At 36.9% G+C, this 23,820-nt stretch overlaps 1 protein-coding gene across 10 annotated transcripts in view; it reads left to right on the forward strand.

The window, feature by feature from the left end:
* Positions 1-23,820, forward strand: part of LOC26536261 (unconventional myosin-VIIa) — an 893,412-nt gene that overhangs the window by 538,695 nt on the left and 330,897 nt on the right. For 9 of the 10 annotated variants that reach the window (XM_039377684.2, XM_039377686.2, XM_039377692.2 and 6 more), the window contains one exon: positions 4,675-5,262. The exons of the other annotated variant lie outside the window; for it this stretch is intronic. In XM_039377684.2, the coding sequence (XP_039233618.1) occupies positions 4,675-5,262 (588 nt within the window). The remainder of the gene's footprint in view (positions 1-4,674; positions 5,263-23,820) is intronic. 10 annotated transcript variants of the gene reach the window in all.

The following is a 23,820-nucleotide window of genomic DNA, read 5'->3' on the forward strand; positions in this document are numbered from 1 at the left end:
TGTTACATACTTTTCAACGAATCTAGTATACCCTTTTACTCTACGAGTAACGGGAATAACTATAAAAAATTAAATAAAATAACAAAACAGTGGGAATTATTATCAAATTCAATTAAATATTATCAAATAAAAACCAAATGGGGGCTCAACCTATCCAAAAAGTGCAAAATTAAAACGACGTAGAATTAAAAAGAAAGAAGATTTCATACGACGAAAGCGGTGAAAATAAGAACTTAAAAGAGGAAAAGTTGAAAACGAGGTGTGTTAATGACGCTACAAATATCAAGCTAACCTGAAATACATATATGACGACGCGTATGTGTGTGTAAACGACGAGCAGAAGGAGTGTGTAACGACACACATGTCGCGTCTAGCTGATTTTGATTTTGTTCTACAGGCATTGAAAACGAAAAAGTCGAAAAGTGGTCGCCTATTACATAAGTTTGTTTTTGAATACGACGGCGATTAAGGTAACTGAAAGCGTTTGCGTTCATTTGAGGGTTTTAAATTTTCGGAGAAAAGCCGACCCTTTGATGAGAAAGTTTCGTATGTCGCGGAAAATTTGACTAATAACGATTTGGCTGTAATTTGCAACATATTGGGATTGCAACATGACAAGAACGATTTGATGTTACATATTTTCTGAAATTTGCGGAATGAAGACGACGAAATTGACGAAGATGAAGATGAAAAGAACAAGAATGTCGAGCCGTCGAACAGTTGGAGCGATGAAGAAGAAGAGTTTCGATCAGTGCGAAGCAAAACACGCAAACAAACAAATGTGAGAAACAATACCATGGAGAATTCTACAGTGGCTTCCGAAAATAACGATTACGCTCCTGCCAAAGGTTTCGGCATAAATGCGGAAAGATTTTCAGTCAACTTTCGAGATATTGAAGACTCAATCAGACCATTTAGAAGAGACGAAAACCTTCCTGTTTAGGTTTGGGTTGATAGTTTTGAAGAAATGGCTTCTATCATGTATTGGGATAACCTGCAAAAATTCATTTTCGCGAAAAGGTCTCTCCAGGGTCTCGTTAAATGTACATAATGAGTGAACGTGGTATTAAGAGTTGGCAAATGTTGAAGAAAGCCTTGATCGAAGAGTTTAAAGCCGAAGTGAATAAATGAGAGAACCTTCTTCTCGTGGCAGTGTAGACAACAGTGCAATTATGCAATACGTGATCGATGGCATTAATGATTTGAGTGTGAACAAATCTATATTGTACAATGCTGAGGACATAAAAGAGTTCAAGGAAAAATTGAAGTGCTACGAGAAAATACGTTTGAAATGCGGAAAATCAAAAAACTGGATGAGAAGTTTAAACATCCGATCCCTATAGACGCTGCTGCTCAGAAAGACTCAGTCATGCAAAAAAAGGTACATTGCTACAATTGTGGTGAGGTGGGACATACCTCTAATCAGTGTGCTAATCGGAGTAATAGTCGGAAGTGTTTTAAGTGTAATAATTGTGGACATATATCGAAAGACTGTCCTGCAAGCAAGAAAGAAACGGTTGCCAATCCGAGCAATACGCGTAATGTTCAGAGGACAAATTGTCGATGTTCAAAGAAATTTATATGAAGCAGAAGAAGTTTAAAGCACTGCTCGACACAGGCAGCAAATACAACATTATTAGTGAAACAACGTACTTCAAAGTAAAGTAAAGCCAAAACTAAGCGCTGCAAACATATTTCTCGTCGGTTTCGGAAATAATAACAAAGTGAAACCATTCGGTTCATTTAAGGAAGAATTCGAGGTTGATAGTCAAAAATTTCAACCAAACTCAGACTTTTTGGACGTAGACGTTGTGTTGGGCGCAGAATTTTGTAACAACGCTGAAATTCAAATTAATAGCGACGGTATAAAAATTATAAATCCAAAAAAATCATGACGCTCAAGCCGAAATATGTTCGCTAAACATCAACATTAACAAAAATGCAACCAGTCAAGGAAAACGCGAAGTTTACGACCTGATTAAGAACTATACCCCTACGAAGACGAAAACAACCAATGTCGAGATGCGTATCGTTTTAAAAGACGACACTCCTGTGTATTCGCGTCCGCGTAGAATGGCATTTTCCGAGAAATGATAATCGACGATCAAATCGAACAATGGCTGCCAGACGAAATAAGCGAGCAGTCGGAGTCTGAGTACAGCTGTCCGGTCGTATTAGTATAGAAACGCAATAATACCACACGAGCTTGCAACGATTACAGAAGGATTAATAAGGTAATAGTAAGAGATCTTTTCCTCTTCCCCTGATTGAAGATCAACTGGACCGTCTGCAAAACGCTCAAATATTCAGCACGCTGGATTTCAAAAACGGATTCTTTCACGTCAACGGAGAAAGCCGCAAGTTCACGTCTTTTGTAATTCACAATGGCCAGTACCAGTTCCGGAAAGTCCCTTTTGCTCTTACAAATTCTCCATGCGTATTTCACGTAAACGCAATTTTTCGTGATTTGACGCGTTCTGGTATTGCGATCCATATGTCGACGACATCATAGTTCCAGCTAAAGACGAACGTGAAGCAGTATCTAATCTCAAGATAGGCATTAAGCGCTGCGAAGAGTACGGCTTGGTAATCAATCTAAAAAAATGCTGTTTCTTGAAGAAGAAAATCGAGTTTCTAGGCCATGTGATAGAGAATCAAAAGATCAGTATCTCAGACGAAAATACGAAATCTGTTACGAAGTTCCCTACTCCGACAAACCACAAGCAACTGCAAAGCTTTCTAGGTCTGGTTGGATATTTTTAAAAGTTTATATTGAACTTTTCGATCATCGCCAAGCCGTTGACAGATCTGATGAAACACGACGCCAAGTTTTGCTTTTCTGATAGAGAGATTGCCGCTTTTAACATGCTTAAGACTTTGATTACCAAGAAGCCAGATTTTTTATCCGCACCACGAAATGGAACTACACACAGACGCATCGATTGATGGTTTTGGAGCAGTTCTACTCCAGAAGTCACCTGAGGATAACCATGTTCACCCTGTTTACTATATGAGTAAAAAGACGACGGATGCGGAAAGAAAGTTTTCCAGCTATGAGTTCGAGATTCTGGCAGTAGTTGAAGCTTTTCGTAAGTTTAGAGTCTATGATAAGCGAATGCAACGCCTTTACGAAAACGATGGAAAAAAGGGAAGTCCGCTCCAGAGTCGCACGTTGGATTCTCGAACTTCAAGAGTTTGCTTTAAGCCGATATTCTGTAATGATGATCTCTGACGAAAACTTGCATATCAAATTAAAATATGTTCAATCGCAGGACGAGGCTATCGAGGACGAAAAGCTATTATTGACATTCTTGCTGAGAAAACTACTCACAACAATTTAGGCAAAAAGGAAGGAGAGTTGCACCCGATTAGTCAACCAAGCGAATTTATTGTTTTCGCAAGGCAAACTTTCTGTGCCTGAGTATTTTATACCTGGCTTTAATTGGTCCGATATTTACTCCTGCAACAAAATGACGTCAATCTCTAACAAAGCTCCTTGATTTAACAAAGAGTTGACACACCTAAGAAATGTAAAGACCAGACTCTGTTAAATTTTACCGTGCTTAATGCTCAGTGTTAAAAGAACTATTTAGACCGTTGTAAGTTCCAGTACGCGGAGTGTCCGAAATTGTTTTGTAATTTCGTTAACACTAACCGTAAAATAATTTCTTACCTTTTCTCGCTATTTTTGAAAATACTATGGTAACATTGCATCAGGCAATAGCCGATCTAGGGGTTCTTTAAGTTCCCACTCCATAAAAAAGGTAACAAATTGGATCCAGGGAATTACAAAGGAATCTCTAAATTGTCGGCTATCAGTAAGCTTTTGGAAAAAATTATCACTCCTCATTTGCAGCACCTTTGTAGGTCAATTATATCACTATTTCAGCATGGTTTTATAAAACGAAGATCAACAACCACTAACCTCTTAAAGCTAACTTCCGTGGTAATACAGGGCTTTAAAAACTATCTTTAAACATATGACATCTATACTGACTTAAGTAATTGACTCCGTTAATCATTCTCTTCTAGTAAGTAAACTTGACTTATAAGCTTTCCCTGTTGATCTTCTAAATTGGATTTTATATTATCTGAATGGAAGGATGCAACAGGTCCTATTTAAAAATTTTGTTTTTTTTGTATTCTCCGAGACACATCCGGTGGTACATCCGCTGACACATCCCACAAGGGAGCTACTATGGTCCGTTCCTTTTTAGCTTATTTATTAACGGCCTTCCCTTAGTAAATAACATTCGCATACTCAAGTACTTATTGGTCTTACAATCCGATCTAGATAGCTTTCAAATATGATGCCGTGCTAACTCACTAAGCTTAAATTTCTCGAAAAGTAAAATTATGACTTTCTGTCGTGTCAACCCAAGACAGGACCATATTATTCAGACCATATTTCGTATATAGTCAATAAGGCCAGAGGTGTGCTTGGTTTTATAAAAAAAGGTAGTCAAAGGCATTTGATGATCCTTATGTGACCAAAACCTTATTCATTTCGCTAATCCGTCCGATTCTTGAGTATGGATCACCGGTTTGGAATTCACAATACGTAGTTCACTCGGACCGCATCGAATCTGTGCTACCGGTTTCAAATAGCTCATTAGTTTAGCGAAATCAAACAAAATAACTATAATACATAATTATTACCTCTTTTGATTTTAGGAGGCATTGTGTGTGCAGACCGAAGACGTGGCAAAACTTTTTACAACAAAGGTCGTCCGGTCAATTCCAGAACCAACAGTACCACCCCCACCGCCGCCCGTATCTATAATTGCAAATTTAAATTCTGAGCCCATATATGAGGCAATAAACTCATACAAGCTAACAACAACCAAAGAAATAAAAAAGGAAAAGTACATGTTACATGATTACAAAAGCATTAGAGATAACAGTAAGAAGTCCACTCCCTCTACTTCAGTTTTTGTAAAATATCAAATTGATGAACGTGAGAATAGACGAAAACATAGAGTGGAAAAAAAAATTCATGAACTAACATTTAGTAATAGTCACAAAGATATTTACATCGATGATTCCTTTTATAATATTTTAGAATTTGCCGAAAACTATTTTAATACACATGACAATTCAACTGAACATAACTTTACTTCTACACCGACACAAAAGGGAACAAGTTCCGATATGTTGGTAAAACACAACATGACAATGTTTTCTAAGTCAGACAAAATTCCAACATCACATATACACATGTATGATCCTGAGAATGTTTTATTGTCGTGCAACATGTTTCGGGTAAGTATAATTCTCTTTCCATAATATTGAATATTATTTATATATAAATATTACAAAATTCGCTCTAAGAATCGATTTCATGCGCTTAAATTAAATAATAGAGTGATCAACATGAGTAATCAATAAAGTACAAAAATATAATACTTTGTTTTACTTGGATAAACAAAAAAAAATTTTAATTCAATGAGAATTCGTTTTTATTAAACCTATTATTATTGATTTTTATTATTTCATTTTATTATTAATGGTTTATTGTAGTAATATAATAAATCTAAAAAAGCCATAAGAACCCCTAATAAAATAAATCGGTTTTGTTATACGATGGAAAAATTCCTATTAATTATATATATCAATTTCTTAACAAAGCACCTTCAACTACAAAATATATTAACATTTTTGTAATGATTAATAGAAAAATGTACAAATAACTTTTTAAAAATAATTGAACAATTTCTTATTCCGTTGATAACAAATGTTAAGTTATTAATAATCATATTTAAGCTAAATGCTACTATTATTCGCCACAATTTTACCTTACCCCGCAAAATCTTGTTGTTGTTTGATTTAAAAAAAATAAAAAAACATTTGCTAGAACTGGTGTAATATAAGTTAGCACAAGCTAAGCTGAATCGGGTCGGCCGGATGCGCGTGCAACAAAGTTGCGACACCCAACGGCGGAGTAACTTGATCCTTACGCCAAGCGGCCGACACAGCACGGCACGAGGCGCATGGTCAGCGTTCTGCCGCGACGCTAACAAGTATCCATAGCTTTGGCTAGACTCTAAATGCGTAAGCCTGCTAGATTTAATAGAAACATTAACGGATCATAATAAAGAATAAATAAATCGAATACTACTTTGTTAATTGGCGCCCAACCGGCTCTAGAACTCTGTAACGAAACAGTTTCGTTAAAAGTAAAGCGGTAATTTTGGAAATATCAAATTATCGTGAAAAAAATAATAATAACTTCCGCTGCCTCTTCAAGTTACTCATCCGCCGATAATTCGTCGACGCCCCTTTAAGTTATATTCTAGGCAAAAAAAAAAGAGATTAATGTAAGTGGAATGCTAAACGTTATTAATCCTTTTAATAATAAAGATATAAATGAAAATAATATTGCTGAGTTGATCAAAGAATTTCGAATTTTAAGTGAACACATTTTTTTTCTGTGACTTGCAAACCTTGTTTTTTTTTGTCTTGATAATCAATATACCCAATACGGTGACAGATTAATGTGGAGAAACGGTAATAGCACGAAATATTCTGACGGTGAAGACGAAATAATTATCTCGTACAGAGAAAACAAAATTTCTGACATAATGACTCAACAAGACGTAATCAGAACCATGGCGATTGACATTCGCGCTTGAGGCTTAAGCTAAACAACTAAAAAATGAATGATATGGATAGAGTTTTCCGCAGTAAATTAGATACCTTAAAAAGTGACATAAATAAAAAACAAATTGTTGAATTCCAAAGGTAAACAGTTGTTCAGGGCCAGATTGTTGCCAGATTTTCTGCTCTCGCCGCCTGGCGAGAGGCGGCAACATGGCAGTTCAGGCACTTCCGTGCACTTGGTATTACAAGAAATAAGATACAAGGCACGGTCAGTACATCTTTATCATCTTTAAAAACTATGTTAAATTTCAAGGCTATTATTAAAAAACGCCAATACGCGTTATTTTACAGAAACTCGGTACTCTTAGACAAGGAGAGTTATCCTTGTTAGAATACTATGACGAGGTAGAAAAAACTTTAACTTTACTCAAAAACAAAACAATCATGACAAATGCTCCTGCAGCGGCAGCAGTTTTAAATGAGCAGTTCAGAAAGGATGCATTACATTGCTGGCCTTAACAAATATCTTATATCGGTAATATTTTCGGTACAATCCGAGGATTTGTCGTCAGCTTTGTCCTTAGCCCAAGAGGCAGAGTTTGCAATAAGTACTCACAGTACCCATGCTTTGCTAAAACTAACGAGGAAAGATACCAATAACCTGGAGGGTAACACCAGCACCCGCGTTATCAGAATAATGAAAACGATAGTAACCAAGGAAAAAATATAGTAATAACCATAAAGACAGGTCAAACCACCAGTCAAACTCTCAGGGAAACTCACACTCGAGTACACTTCAAGACAACGGTTCCAAAGTTGAGATCCACAATCTTAAGCAGGTTACCAGTCTTAAGGGTTACCAGTCGATATCGCGTATTCGACAACAGACTAATTAGTATTATTATATTATTTTATTAATGTTAATTATTCGGCTCAGGACCAGCACACTGTTGGTAATGATTACCAGTCCCTGGCTGAGGAAAATGCATATGAAGATTATGTGAGCAATGATTCTTGTAATTTTTTAGGAATAAGTCCTTCCTCCCGTTCACCGAACTGGATGTAGGAGGAGGATTAATTCTTAAGTTACTTATCGATATCTGGGCCTCAAAAAATTAAAGCCTTAAACCTTTATTCACCTTAAAGAATGTCTTACCCGTCGAAAAATCCGTCAATGGGCGCACACAGATTACAAAAAAATGTCCTACTAAATAGTTCAATAAAACAACCTTTTTCTTCATATAACGAACTCTTGAAGATTGTGACGGTATAGTGGGCCTTGACCTGGCTATGCAAGTTGACGCACATCTTGATATAAGTATCGGTATCATTAGCTTTAAAGGCGGCACTCGGTTGCTTAAGTACAAAACGTGCCCCGTAGTAAATTTCACACAGGTTGATGACTCTGACCAACCTTTGTCTATAAAAGAATCTTTCGATATCATGATTAATTGTAGGCAGACCCAAACGAGTCGCTACCCTACAATATAAACACCGTGGCTGCCATACAAAAATGAGCCGGTGTACTCAATTTAGAATTTAAACAACATCTAGAAAACGACATCATTCGACCATCAAGATCGCCCTACAATAAACCTATTTGGGTTGTTGATAAAAAAAAAAAGTCGATGAATTCGGTCATAAAAAAAAAGAATAGTCATAGATTTCAGGAAACTGAATCAAAAATCCGTCATAGATAAATACCCAATACCTAATATTTCTTCAATATTGGAAAACATGTGTGAGGCTCTATATTTTATATTTATTTTTATCTGGGGTTTACTGTGTACAGAGGTGGAAATCAAGCTTCACCAGAAAAGGTACAAAATTTTCAAATTCCGAGAACCCTTTTTGCACTTAGATCATTTCTAGGGTTAGCCAATTTTAAGGGGTGTTTTATCAAGAATTTCGCTAATATCGCCAAACCCCATTTCATAGCGAAGAATCCCTGACCTACACTATAGAGACCACTGACAAACCAATGAACTGCTTCAGGAATCAGATAGTTATTGATAAATAATACCATGAAATATTTATAGAATTGGAATTAAAATTGTTTACAGGACCACTATTAGTTGACTGACCAGTGACACATCGACACACAAATTGCGACACTTACATAGATCAACCATAGAGACGCACGTAGTATAAACTTGCTGGGTACAGCTCTGAAGGTTGTAGCAGGGACTCCTGATTTCGATGAATGGAAACAGATTAAGTTTAGGCAAACGAAACTTACCGATTCGGAAAACCTACAAATGTAATTAAACCCTAGCTGAAATAGTTAACTCAATTGGAAAAACAGATGACATGAAGAACTTAGTCATTGTCGTAACACTTTCAAGAATAAACTTGATCAGCCCAGTGATGTTAAGGGGATGACACTTAAGGATTTCACAAATATTAGCATAACAGATGTATTAGAAGTAGCTTCTATCAAAACATTTCAAAATAATGACATTTTGTATTTCGTACTTAAGTATCCCATACCTATGTGAGTATGTAAAAAAATAAATATATTTCCCGTGCAACATTCTGGTAAAATTCTGGACTTCGAAGACACAAACATCGTCGCTGACTGCGGTACGGATATCTTTGCTTTTGGCGAATGTTATTCAGCAGTTAGCAGCTGTGCGCAGCAACTAATAGTTGGAACCCTAGCCCAATTCAACACTCGCCCAGGCCATCTGGGTAGGCTGGTTGTAATAGACGACGGCGCGATCATCATCAACGATGCTACTGTAAACATCTCAGGATATTCAATCTCCGGAACCTACCTGGTGAACTTTGACGTCCTTTGACGCAGATCCTTACGCCAAGGAGCGATCTGCCGTGACGCTGCCGAGTTAGACCTTTACATGTAAGCTTATGTTTTAAGAGAACCATGAACAGATCCAAACTAATTATAAATCACTACTTTGTTAATTTATACCATGACCAGAAGACGTTAGAAATTAACAGGACAAATAATAAAACAATATAGAGCACTATACTCCAGTTTCCTGACTATCATTTACCGGTTACTCTGCTAGTGGAAGTGCGACCGAGAAATTTCCAAATTTTTTTTGGCCACTTTGACAAGAATTGTACGAATTTTACGGACAACAAGGAGAACAAAACTAATCAAAAAAGCGGTGGTCATATTTTAACATTTAATAAATTAACCATCGGTGTGAGTTGAGGCACATCATAATAAAATACCTTTTAAACGGTAAAAATATTAAAGGGAAAAAATGATATCAACAACGGATTCAGAACATCATAAGAAATAATAAAAATAATACAGTAAATAGGAAAACTTATCCAGCCTATTATAAAGAGCGTCTTTCTAGTTTAGATGTGTGGACAAAATGGCCGCAATTCCCTGCATTGAACAAATGATTAATAAATCGTCTTTACACATTATACAAAAAATGTGGTGTTTAAAAACAAATGTTACGGTAGAAGCAAAACGATTCTTGAGTATAATTACATTGGAATCTAAAATTAGATTAGATAGAGTATTCGATTAAGCTCTCATGATCTTAATCAATTAGCTTGGCTTAGTAATCGTGTAAGGATTAAGGGTTCTTCTTCTGATACGAATAACCTCTGCCCACACCACACCCTCACACCGAATTCATCAAGACATACGTTTCTTAGAGCACTCTAATCGCGAACATCACGCTGACTACCAACAAAAAATTATGTCCTTCCTATAAGTAATTGCATTGCACAAATTAACACCTCAGTACAACTTCAACCTCCGAAGAGATAAGTCGTGCCACTATAGTTTGAAGCCTCGCTTCGCGCAAGCCCTAAACTCTTATCAGCAAAACTTTGCACAAACAAATATAAACCACAAAGATAAACAAAAAACACAACAACAAAAACACCAAAACCTATAACTCGGGCTGAAGCCCTTATCTAACAATCATGACAGACCCACCAGACATTCATAATTTCACCTCAAAATCTTACCAATCCCAATTAGGAAACCCAAAATTTATTGTCATTAAAAGGAAAGATTACAGCTCGTTTGAAAGAATATCACCTTTCATCATTAAAAAATCTGTGGACTTTGCCTGCGGAGGAGAAGTTGAGGTATGCAAACGTACAAGAGACGGCAGCCTATTAATAAAAACTAAAAATGAACTACAAGCCAGAAAACTCCTTAAACTAACAACAATCGCAGATGTGGAAATAACAGCAACTGAATATAAAACATTCAACTTTTCTAAGGGAGTTATCTATTGCAACGACCTTAGATATATCGACGAAGACACAATTCTACAAGAGTTAAAACCACAAAAAGTCACTGAAGTAAAAAAAATAATGAAACGACAAAACCCCAACTCTAACTCCGATAGCAACAACACCACCTTAATTGAAACCGGCCTGATCATTATAACATTAGAATCACACAAACTCCCTGAAATATTGCGAATCGGCTACGAAACAGTCCGAGTACGAGACTATATTCCACTTCCACTCCGATGCAAAAAATGCCTTCGCTTCGGCCACCCAGCACCAATATGCAAAAGCCTAGAAACCTGCACCAATTGCTCAGAAATAAAACACACAAACGACGGAGAAACATGCACAAACGAAAAAAACTGCTTAAACTGCAGAAACAACCCAGAAATCAACCATCAACACAGCCCACTTGATCGCAAATGCCCCACTTTTATAAAAAACCAGGAATTAACAGCCATTAAAACCACACAAAAAGTAGACCATAAAACTGCTCAACGTATTTATTTTGAACGACACGGCTTACAATTGCGAGACTCCTATGCCAAAACACTCACAATCGGCACAACACCGATGAAACAAACACTCAAGCACCTAATATCGACACAAATACACACACAATCCAATCGCAAAATTCGTACATCACACCCACATCAACAGCACATACCACTTCATCGAAGACAACAACAACTGGACCAGCCAAAACAACTCCTCTGTCAAACCAACCGCTTCAACACCACCACCATCACTGCTATGACAAACCAGAAGACATGGATACTTACCACCCCACATCTACGCCATACTCATCACAACACACAGAGGACCTAAAAATAAAAATTTTCTCAAAAGATAAGTCTAATAACCTATCTACTAACCTCAAAGCATCCAAAATAAAGGCCAAAACTTTAAACAAAAAGAAACACACTAACAACAGCGATAGCGAATCCATATAGAATCTTAAGCCCTACACAGAGCTTAAACTAAACCGTCAACACCACCCTTAAACTAAGTTATAAGCTTTTATCTCCTCCCAAATGTCCCTTACTGTAATCCAATGGAACTTAAAAGGATATGTAAACAACTACAGCCAACTCCTTATTCTCATTAAGAAATACTCCCCACACATAATTTCCCTCCAAGAAACCCACATACAACACATTAATATCATTCCAACTCCAATAAACTATAAGCTATTAACCAATATAGCCACCAATAGATTTGGGGGCGTAGCACTACTAGTTCATAAGTCAATCCAATACACTATCCTCAATATCACAAGCGATCCAGAAGCAATAGCCATAAACATACAATCTAAAATAAAACTAAACATATTTTCCACATACATCTCCCCTACCAAAAACATTTCTGACCAGACACTCCTAAACACATTTAACATTCAGCAAACACCATCTCTAATTACGGGAGATTTCAATGGATGGCACCCGTCTTGGGGCTCCCCAACAACAAATACACAAGGGAAAATAACTCAAAGATTCATCGACAATACACACCTTATTCTACTAAACGACAAATCTCCCACACACTTTTCAACACACAATACTTACTCACATATCGACCTCACACTCTGCTCTCCAATCCTAGCCCCTCACGCAAACTGGAAAATTCTAAACGATCTCCATGGCAGCGACCATTTTCCTATCATCACGACCCTATTCCCAACGACTAATACACAAAAATTCAACAAACCCTTTTTTAAACTGAAAGAAGCCAACTGGGACCAGTACAGCGCACATACACAACAAATAAACGAGAAATACCCTACCTCCCAAAACGTAAACAAAGAAGCCGCCCAAATCAATAGAATTATTTTATATAGCGCAAACCTCTCAATCCCACAAACCTCACCAAGCGCACATCCCCACAGGGTTCCATGGTGGAACAAGCACCTCGACCAACTGCGAAAGCAAAAACAACTTGCTTGGAAAAAATTAAACCGTACAATCACCCTAGAAAACATTATTGACTATAGACGTAAAAACGCAAAATTTAGGCACGAATTAAAAAAAAGAAAAAAAGAAGCTTCCAGCTCTTTTACCTCAACCATCAATCCCACTACCCCCTCATCCAAAATATGGACCAATATAAGACGTTTCTGCGGACTTAACCCAATAAAACAAATTCATGCCATATCCAGCCCAGAAAACAACGAAACGACACTAGCTAGCAACGAAATTGCTAACATATTCGCACAACACTTTTCGGAACTCTCCGGCGACTGGAACTTTTCAGAGGAGTTCCGAAACAATAAATACAGAAACAACCTGCAGAACTATACCCCCTCTCCAATAGCCCAAACCATTGAAAAAAACATAACATATCCCGAACTCATCTTAGCGCTACAAACATTAATAGGATCAGCTCCAGGACTCAATAGAATTTCATATCAAATGATAAAAAATAGCTCCCCCACAACAAAACACAGAATAACAAAACTATTTAATGAAATATTTAATAGCCACATACCTCAAGCCTACAAAACAAGCCTAATCATCCCAATCCTCAAGCCTAACACCGACAAAACTAAAACTACGTCTTACCGACCCATTTCTCTCAACTGCTGTATAGCAAAAACACTAGATAAAATTATAGCTAAAAGACTCTGGTGGTTGGTGACACATAGCAACCTACTTAACAAAAACCAATTTGGATTTAAAAAAGGCAAATCGACTTCGGACTGTCTACTCTATGTAGACTACCTCATAACGAAGTCAAAAATGCACACCTCCCTCGTCACTCTTGACTTTTCAAGAGCCTTCGATCGAGTAGGTGTGCACTCCATAATCCACCAGTTGCAGGAATGGAAAACAGGCCCAAAAATTATAAACTACATAAAAAACTTTATGATTAACAGAAAAATAATTGTCCGTGTCGGTCCGCATACATCAAGCCCACTACCCCTATCCAATGGAATCCCCCAAGGTTCACCCATATCCGTAATAATACTCTTTCTCATAGCATTTAATAAATTATCTAATATCATATCCCTAACAAAGAAATAAAATTTAACGCATACGCCGACGACTACTTCCTTATAATGAATTTCAAAAAAAACACAAACATCAGCCTAGACAACCTTTTAAATGATATAGGGAATTGGGGCTCCTACTCAGGGGCATCACTATCCCTATCAAAATGCCAACACCTCCACATATGTAAAAAACATCACTGTACTTGCAAGGTAAGCTGCAACAACATCCAAATTCCTACCGTTACTTCCCTAAAAATTCTAGGTATAACTATAAACAACAAATATAAATGGAACACACACATATATTCACTCTTACCCAAACTCTACAATAAGCTAAACATAATAAAATGTCTATCCAGTCTCAAATTCAATTGCAACACGTATACACTACTTAATGTAGCAAAAGCAACGGTCATCGCCAAATTAGAATATGGCCTGTTTCTATACGGCCACGCTCCCAAAAGCATTCTAAACAAATTAAAAACACCATTTAACTCCGCAATCCGCCTAGCCCTCGGAGATTATCGCTCTACCCCAATAAATAATTTACTCTACGAGTCAAATGTTCCCTCTTTAGAAATGAAACGAGACCTTCAAATAGCCAAGCTATCCCAAAACCTAATCTTTTCGAAAAACACGCCAATTCACAAATTTGTTAAGCACAAAAAATCTAAAAAGAAAACACTATCAATAATAGACCACACAATCAAACTCAGCCTAGAACTTAACCTACCCTACAAACCAATAAAACTCTATAAATACAAGCCATCATGGGACCTTCCCAACCTAATAGACACATCACTCAGAGGCCACAAGAAACAAGAAACATCCCCAGAATCATACAGAAAATTATTCGAACACACAAAAAATAAACTAAAGCCACATAGTTTCATATTCACCGACGGTTCAAAAATTAACTATATCATTCGCCATAACAACTGACACAAACATCTTGAAACAGGGCATACTGCCTCCATACTCATCCGTCCTCACCTCCGAAACAATTGCCATACTAGAAGCAATAGAACTAATTAAAACCCGAAGAGGTAAATTTGTTATCTGTTCCGACTCCCTATCAGCAATAGACTCAATCAAAAACCCGAATAACAACAGCTTTTACCCAAACCGAATCAGATCCCTAATAACACAACATGCCCCTAAAATTAAAATAATGTGGATTCCTGGCCATTCAGGAATAATAGGAAATGAACTTGCCGATCAAGCTGCAAAATCAGCAAGCAATATGCCACTAATTGTCATCCCAAACATAAACAACACAGACATAAAAAGACATCTTAAAGCTGAACTTGCGACAAAACAAAAAGAAAATATTATAAACTGCAATCAATGGTACCAATCACTTAACATAAATAACACACACACCTGCGATTACCTTAAACAAACTCGCCAAAATTGGACCAGACTCGACCAAATAAAAATAATACGACTTCGACTAGGACACACAAACATAACCCACCAACACTACCTAAATCCAAATCCTATAACAGTTTGCTCTTTTTGCCAAGGAGATCTTTCAATAAGCCACATAATGAACTCATGTCCATCCCTTATACAAACCAAGCAAGCCATATTTAGCAACACTAACCCCCTAGACCTTCTTAGCAAGCCCAACCCAGAAAACATACAAAAAATCATACGTTTCCTAAAAAAAACAGAATTATACCACCAAATTTAAAAAAAAAAACAAATGTACAACAACAAACACAGTAATCATTTAACCAACTAGCCATTAATTAGATTTAAAAAATAAATTAATAAATAAAAATTGTAAACCAACATAGCCATAGGCCCTGCAGCCAGTGCTATATTACTTAAGTTAGTTTAGTTTTGTAAACTGCTCTATCTATTATAATAAATAAATAAATTAACACCTTCTCAAGTTCTTCGGTCAACTGGTTAATGTCTGGTGAACTATTTTCTGGATACTGTGACACACTTCCATCAGCATCATTTAATTTAAGATATGACCCGGAATTAGTAATTTACAAATATATACAGTAATATATCCATTCTATACCCACAACTTCCCAATCACACACACTACTGTAACAACTCACACACACATATTAATGTCTAAGTACAAAAGGTAATCAAAGATCACAAGCCCTTCGATTAAGCTTCTTTTTATACCCGTTACTCGTAGAGTAAAAGGGTATACTAGATTCGTTGAAAACCGACAGTGTCAATAATGTGACACTGAATAATCTTCTCAGTGCTGCGATGAATCTGTCGTGAGATCCTGGAGAACTTCCAAAGGCAGCTGTCTTTGTGGAAAATTAAACAAATACGGCGATATAATACTATTGTGCCTTGTTTCTGGTATCTGCCTTATGATAAAATGGACCGCAATAGTCCACTTCTTTATAATGAAATGCTGAATAAGACTGCTCTGATTTGCCGATAGGCTTTTCATTACGTGCTCCCAAGTCACATTTTAAATTATCGGCCGCATTTACTGATTATACTAGCAATGAACTTACGGCCTTCAATCGGCCAGAAACTTTGCCGTAATGTGGCAAAAGTATGCCATCGGTCCTAGTTTGCGTTCTGAAGCCTCCCAGCGACTCGACGTAACCCATCAGAACCCAGTATAATCCTAAGCGAAACCAACTTGCTTTTCTGTGGACGCAGCTTGCCCTGGCTAATAAATCCGTACTCCTGCTGGATGCTTCTCAGAAGAAGTACAGTTCCCGAGTTGATTTCCTCCACTGAAGTACGGCCTTTTGAGTCCACGCCAACACAATACACGTGTCTGACCATGGCGCACTCAAAATCTATGGATTCCTTGACGTTTACGATAATTTCAGCCAATAAAAGTGCTGCGGAACGTTCTAATCTTAAAATTTTTAAGGCCTATATTGGAGCTACTGCTGACTTGGCACAGAGCAGATAGACTCTCAAATCTTGGTCTTGGTCCTTGGTCCCAAGTGTAAGCACGCTCCATAACCTGATATTATAGCATCACAGAACCCATGCAGCCCTAGGCTGCATTACGAATCGTGGAAATTTTAACTTTCGGTAACTGTAAGGTCAACTCCCCCCGATAGGGACGAATGAATTTGCTCTGGCAATGCGACATCCCAATCCACGGTAGCACTTCATAGAGATTGCAGAAAATCTAAGATTTTGTGACAATTGGGGTTATTAGACCAAGTTGTTAGACCAATCCGCTTGGTAGGCCCATGATTGGACGGTATCTGAGAAAAATTAAATAGAAACTTATCTGAAGATGGATCACAGGCTAATACCAATGCTTTGGCGATATCCGATCCATCGTGAAATTTTACTAACTGCTCCTTGTCGCAATTAGACTCTCCTTCCAGGACTGCTGACTTATTCGAACACCATTTACAGATTGGAAAATGGGCTCGCGACAGTAGTTTCTTCACCTGACGACAAAGTTCTTTCACCTCCCCGACTGGGGACTCCAGAGATTAAATCATTCACATAGAAATCTCAACAAATAATTTTTGCTCCAACTGGTAATGATTCCTCCTCATCATAAGAGAGCTTATGCATGACTCGCATAGCCAAGAAGGCAACTGGCATAAATGCAACACCATGGAGGATTTCACTCGTTGATCCTTATTTTAATAAATCACAATGAATTAACCCTTTTAATTGACGATGGTCTGTTTTTCGAAATAATTTCTTTAGGACAAATTCAATTGGATAGGACGTTGCCAACTCTTCAAAACACCAAAACGGATGTCTAGTATGCGAAATCATAAATCAACTATCATCAAGGAACCAGCGATTTTGGGAAATTGAAGACATCTTCGTCAAAGCCACCTTTATTGCCAGAAAACTTGCGGTGCGAGCAAATGTTCAATGAAAATTGGATTTTGCTTACGAACGGTCTTCTTGTCCTATTCAGGATTCGATTCTACAGGTGATTCTTATTCCCTGGCTCGGCCCGTCGTCGTTTCAGGAGTTTGGAAGCTAATCTGGATAAAAACCCAGCCCTAAAATCTCAGTATTCAGCATTTTTACGGAAGTTTATCCATCTAGGACATGTGTCTTGTAACAAAGTAACCATCGGTACCACAATTCTTTTTGCCTCACCATTGCGTACATAAGCATGAGAGCACGAGTACAAAGCTTCTATTCGTGCTTGATGGATTTGCTAAAACGACTTCTGGTAGCTCTCTAAACGACTTACTTTTTGCAGTGCCAACAATTCAGCAAAAAATAGTTTATATACTACTTCGCATTACATTTTTTAAATGGCCCTATTTGCGATATCTGTAAAATGTATTGTTGCGTGCGTGTTTCGTACCCGGATGTCTTTTTGCAGTGTATCGTTTGGCAAGAAAACTCCACGGATGAGTCCTTTTAAAATGAACACTGTACTTATGGGATTAATACTAACTTAAATCTAACAAAAAATTGCCACGGTCCCGTGGAGTGGTAAACTTGCAGGCTGGATGGAGAGAGCAAAAAACGAAGGAAGCGGCACACCTTTGCGCCCTTCTGGCGTGAGAATTCTTGGCACACTCTCTCCAGGTTTCCTTGCAGTGTCTCAAAGATCTCCTTAATCTTCTCGGCGTTTCTGAGCCAGCATAATTTTGAGCCATCTTTCATCCTAATTCCTCTGGTTCTGCCCGTCGAACTGTACTGTCATTGTCTTTAATAAACTGCACGCCATTGTCCGTAATAATCACTTTCGGAACTTCAAACCTCGAGACTCTACGTTCCCTGTGCGCTCTCTGCAACGTTTCGCCGTGGCTGTTTGCAAGGGTTGAGGGTGTACCCATTTAGAAAACCTGCACCAACAACATATTGTTCGACCTTGCCATTGGTCCGACGAAGTTGGCTTACACTGTTGCTAGGGCTCTTCTGGGATCTGCGTTAACATTTTCCCCGCTGTATGTCGCTGATTTGGTTTGAACTTTGCGCAGTCTTTGGAATGTACGCCCTTGCGTTTCTGTGCATTTCTGGCCAGTAGTACCGGGCAGTCAGCTTCGCTATTGTCTTTCGACTGCCCACATGGCCGGCTCGTGGTTTTTCGCAGGACGGTTTCCCTTAGTTACCGCAGCACGTATAGCTTTCAGGTCGCTACATCTTCGTTCGCTGCCTTTCCATACATAGTCTGGGAACTTCTGAGAACATGGGTTTACTCTCTCGCATTTCCGTTATCCATTGGCACCTTGTTTTGGCCTCTGTATCATGCGTTCTTTGCAGTGTCTCTGGTGTCGTAGCCACCGATTCTAATAGCGGCTGCCTCGATAACGCATCTGCCACCACGTTTAATTGTCCCTTTCACTCATATTGCTATAGCTCTAACGCCCATCTGGCAATTCTTCCCGTCTTCTGTATCCTGCTTAAAAAATGAAAAAAAAAATGTTTAAAGGGTGGGCAAACGTTTTTATTTAAAAATATTTAGTTTTAAGAGGTGGGCAAACGAAAATGCCTTATTTTAAGGGTGGGCAAACGATCCTTTAATGGGTTATATTATATTTTTCAAACTAAAACTCTTTCAAAAGTCTAAGGGGTGGACAAACGTGGGCAAAGGATGTTATTGCCATTAAAAATGGCAATGATTTTGGAAATTCCATATCTTCAAAACTGGCCGCTGGGAAAAAAAACTAATTGGTGGGCAAACATGGGCAAACGATTCCAGCTTTCTAATTTCAAAAATTTGATTTTTTAAATGCCAGTCAAAATTAAGTGAAAACAAGAAAGAACGCTATAGTCGAGTTCCCCGACTATCTGATACCCGTTACTGAGCTAGTGGAAGGGAGGAGAGTCTTAAACACAGTTTTTGGCGGTTTGTAGGCGTTATAGTGGGCGTGGCAGAAAGTTTTTTGGCAAATCGATAGAAATTTTCGAGACCAATACGAAAATGAAAAAATATCAAAACATTTTTCAAAAGTGTGGGCGTAGCAGCTTTGGGCGGTTTGTGGGCGTTAGAGTGGGCGTGGCAAAAAGTTTTTTGGTAAATCGATAGAAAATTACAAGACTAATACAAAAATAAAAAAAAAAACATTTTCTCTTGTTTTAATAATCTTTTATAATATGTTCAAAGATGTTTTCCCAAAGTGCCAATTTAAGTTGGTTTATTTTATATAAACCAACAATTTTAAGCCCTCGGAAAAAATAAAAAAAACCTTAATCAAGATTACCATTAATGTACAAGTCACCAATGTCATAACATGCAGCGATTTACAATCCTTTCCTTTATTTCTTAGGCCATTTTATAGCAGTAATCCTGTTTTTTGATATCTTTCGATATCATTATATTTCTATTTATATTATTGAGTTCAATAATTGTTATGCTGGACAGAGCATCGGCTACATGCTTATACTTCCCCCCGTATTGTACCGTTAACTCATATTCTTTCCAGCCCAACCGCATTTTTGTGAGTTTGGAACTTGTGTTTCTCATTGAAAACAAGTATATTAGTTGTCACTTTAAACGAAGACTTGCCTATATTATGTATGGTCTGAAATGATTTATTGTTCAGTGCTGCTAGTAATAAATCATAAATCAAAATAGCTGCTAGTTCTTGTTTTGTTGTCGACTTAATACATATTATACTTATTACGGTATTGATATTGTACCGTATTGTTGTATTGATATTGTACTCGTTTACTAGGATCTGTGGTTGTGCAAAATTCTTTTCTGAAATCTGGGTACTGAAGAAAATTATATTAATTCCCTTTTAAGATATTTGAATGCCTGATTGCATTTGTTTGCATTGTTTAGATGGGACATTCTTTTTGCAAAGCCTTGTAAAGAGGCGTGTATCTTTTTGAAAAAATTTAATGAATCTCCTGTAATAGTTGCACAATGCAACAAGTCTTCTTCTGTCTTCGCAAATATACAATGCTTCGTCTGTATTTGCTAGTTGGGGGTACTTTAAATCATATGTAGAGTCATCTGATTGTATACCTTTATCATTACATTTATGACCTAAATAAGTAACCTCTTTCATAAAGAAAGTACATTTTACTGAATTTAGTTGCGTACACTCAGGGAAATATTAACGGTTTTCAATATCAAATCAAGAACACTAAGCCAACTGTTCTAGTTCGTTGTGTTAACTTGTAGTCTAGTATTACAAGCAGGATATTTCAACACCATGTACAGCGTGATTATATGCAATCATGCAATACGCAATATGCATATATTGACTGCTGCACAGAAATGACCGGCAATTTGAAAAGTGTGTTATAATATAACAGTTGAAACCGATATCCAGGAAATAATAACCGAGGAAATTGCCAAAACTGAGGTAACGGGCGAGGTAAATATAATAACTATAATGACAATTATAGAGTACGAGGTTGTTATTGTGGCAAAAAAAGGGGAGGCGGCAAAATAATAATAGAGGTGCATGTTACTATAGAGGTATACAGAACCAAAATTATAACCAAACTCGGAATTACAACAAAAATAATGGCAATAATAATGTTAAAAATATATTCAGACGGACAACAAGGAAGCCCCTTGAGCAACAGCCAAAAACTGTAAAAAAAAAATCTCAATATAAGCATTTTTATTAAATTACAAAATCTAAGTACCAATGCAATGGCATTTCTTCTAATAGATACAGTTTCAGATATCAAACAACTTGAATTATTTAAATTCGCGGCATATTACTACTATATTAGTCATAGGTACTGTCGAATTTTGCAATTATATTTAAGCAAGAAATATTATTTCTCGGTGAGACCCAATAATTGTAGGAACTTAAACATTCCTATAATACATTCACTGAAGAATGAAATAGTTTTCCTTACAAGATCTTGAGTCATACGAAAGATCAATATTTTTTCAAAAGATACGCATGTTTTAATTCCCAATCAGGAATTGCAATCTGGAATCATAATTGCAAGCGCACTTGTAAGCACTGAGAATGTAATGATTAGTATAATAAATACAACTTGCAAAGACGCTGTAGTTAACAGCGAAATATAAAAAGCGAATCGTTGAATGATTAATAAAAAGCAAATGTAGATAATAAATTGGACAGAACTTCAAAATTTTCTAAAAAATATTTTGACCTTAATCAGATGCAGAAACCACATCGGCTAATTTTTATTTTCAATAATTGATATTAAATGATAAAAACCCCTGTATACATCAACAACTACAGAATGCCAGAAAATCAAAATTACAGAAATTTCAAAAGAATCACGCCAGGCATTCAAATATCTTACAAGGGAATTAATATAATCTTCTTAAGTACCCAGATTTCAACAAAGAATTTTGCATAACCACAGATGCTAGTAAACAAGCAGGAGCGGTACTATCTTAATACCATAACAGTAAACAGCTTCCGGAGGCACACGCTTCCACATCCTTTACAAAGGGCGAAAGTAATAAGTCGACAAGAAAACAAGAGAGAACGCTATAGTCGAGTTCCCCGACTATCTGATACCCGTTACTCTGCTAGTGGAAGGGAGGAGAGTCTTAAACACAGTTTTTTGCGGTTTGTAGGCGTTATAGTGGGCGTGGCAGAAAGTTTTTTGGTAAATCGATAGAAAATTACAAGACTAATACAAAAATGAAAAAATATCGAATAATTTTTCAAAAGTGTGGGCGTGGCAGTTTTGGGCGGTTTGTGGGCGTTAGAGTGGGCGTGGCAACATGAATCGACAAACTTGCGCTGCGTCTATGTCTCTGGAGTCTGTATGCTTAATCTCAGCTTTTGTAGTTCCTGAGATCACAGCGTTCATACGGACGGACAGACAGACAGACGGACATGGGCAGATCGACTCGGCTATTGATCCTAATCAAGAATATATAATAAACTTTTTTGGTGATAGATTTAATAAAAAAATATATATTTTCCTTTTTATGATCTTTATTTGAATAAGTTTCACCAGAGGTCAGTTAAGAACTAATTTACAAATGTATTCTATCGGCCCAGCAAACCTTTTACAGAGGATTAACATAAGCCAGATCATTAAGCTCGTTACCGTTAAGCGGTTCGTATCTTGGGGGAATGTTATTTTTGAGGCTTTTGGAGAGTGAAGCTTTCCAAAAGATCGGCTTTAGCTTTTTTATATGAAGAGAGAATATGTCGTATGAAGAGATAAATATGTCACTCCCCCACCTTTTAGATATTAGCTTGACCTCAAGCGATTATTTCTGGATATAAGTGTGATACTGGATTTGCAATTTCAGCTATTTCTGTTTTTGTTTCTGTTTCTTTTTCGATATTTTTGTTAGTGGTTTTACTTGGTTTTAGGTAAGAGATAATAATTTTGTGTGGCGCTGTTTTACATTTCATATAAAAGTAAAATATGTAAATTAAAACTAAAACAGATATGAAGATTATTAGTATGTTTCTGTAAATTGTGTTACTCTTGTTGTTTAACAAAATCATTTCTTTAATTTCTATGTGTGACATTGGTTCGATTTTTGTTACATTGTGTTCAGTAAATATTACATTTGTGTATTGTTGAATACTATTAGATATTGTAATTTGTTTTAATTCTGCTGTGCAGTTGGATATTTTATAATTTTATTATTTTCAATATAAATCTCTTGACCGTTACAATTGTGATAAAGTTTTTCTCTGGTCATATTCCAGGTTATAAGTATATTTGTTTTAATGTATTGAATATAGGATTGTTTACGATATTTTTGAAAAGTACAAGTTGGTGTTTCGTGTTTTATTATGTTAGCTATGCAATGGTCTTTGACAATATTCTTTGTTAGTGTATTTAGAACGTAGTTGTTATGTGAGTAGAATTTGCCTTCAATATTTTCCTTAATAATTGCCATTATTGTCGGGTAAGGTGCAATGATGAAAGTTGGTCGTTCAATTGAATTCATAGGAATGTGGGACATTAGGAATATTTCATTAGTAGGTACGTTATACCAAGCGGAAGTTTTTATGTTTATTAGATTTTTGTAATTAATGTTGCCAATATTTTCATGTTTTAGTAGTTTAGGATTAAATATTCCTAGTCGTGTTAGTTGCGAACCCATTTCAATGTCTTCGATATATTCGGTAAAATGT

Source organism: Drosophila yakuba, chromosome X, assembly GCF_016746365.2.
Source record: "Drosophila yakuba strain Tai18E2 chromosome X, Prin_Dyak_Tai18E2_2.1, whole genome shotgun sequence".
In the NCBI taxonomy this organism is placed as follows: Eukaryota; Metazoa; Arthropoda; class Insecta; order Diptera; family Drosophilidae; genus Drosophila; species Drosophila yakuba.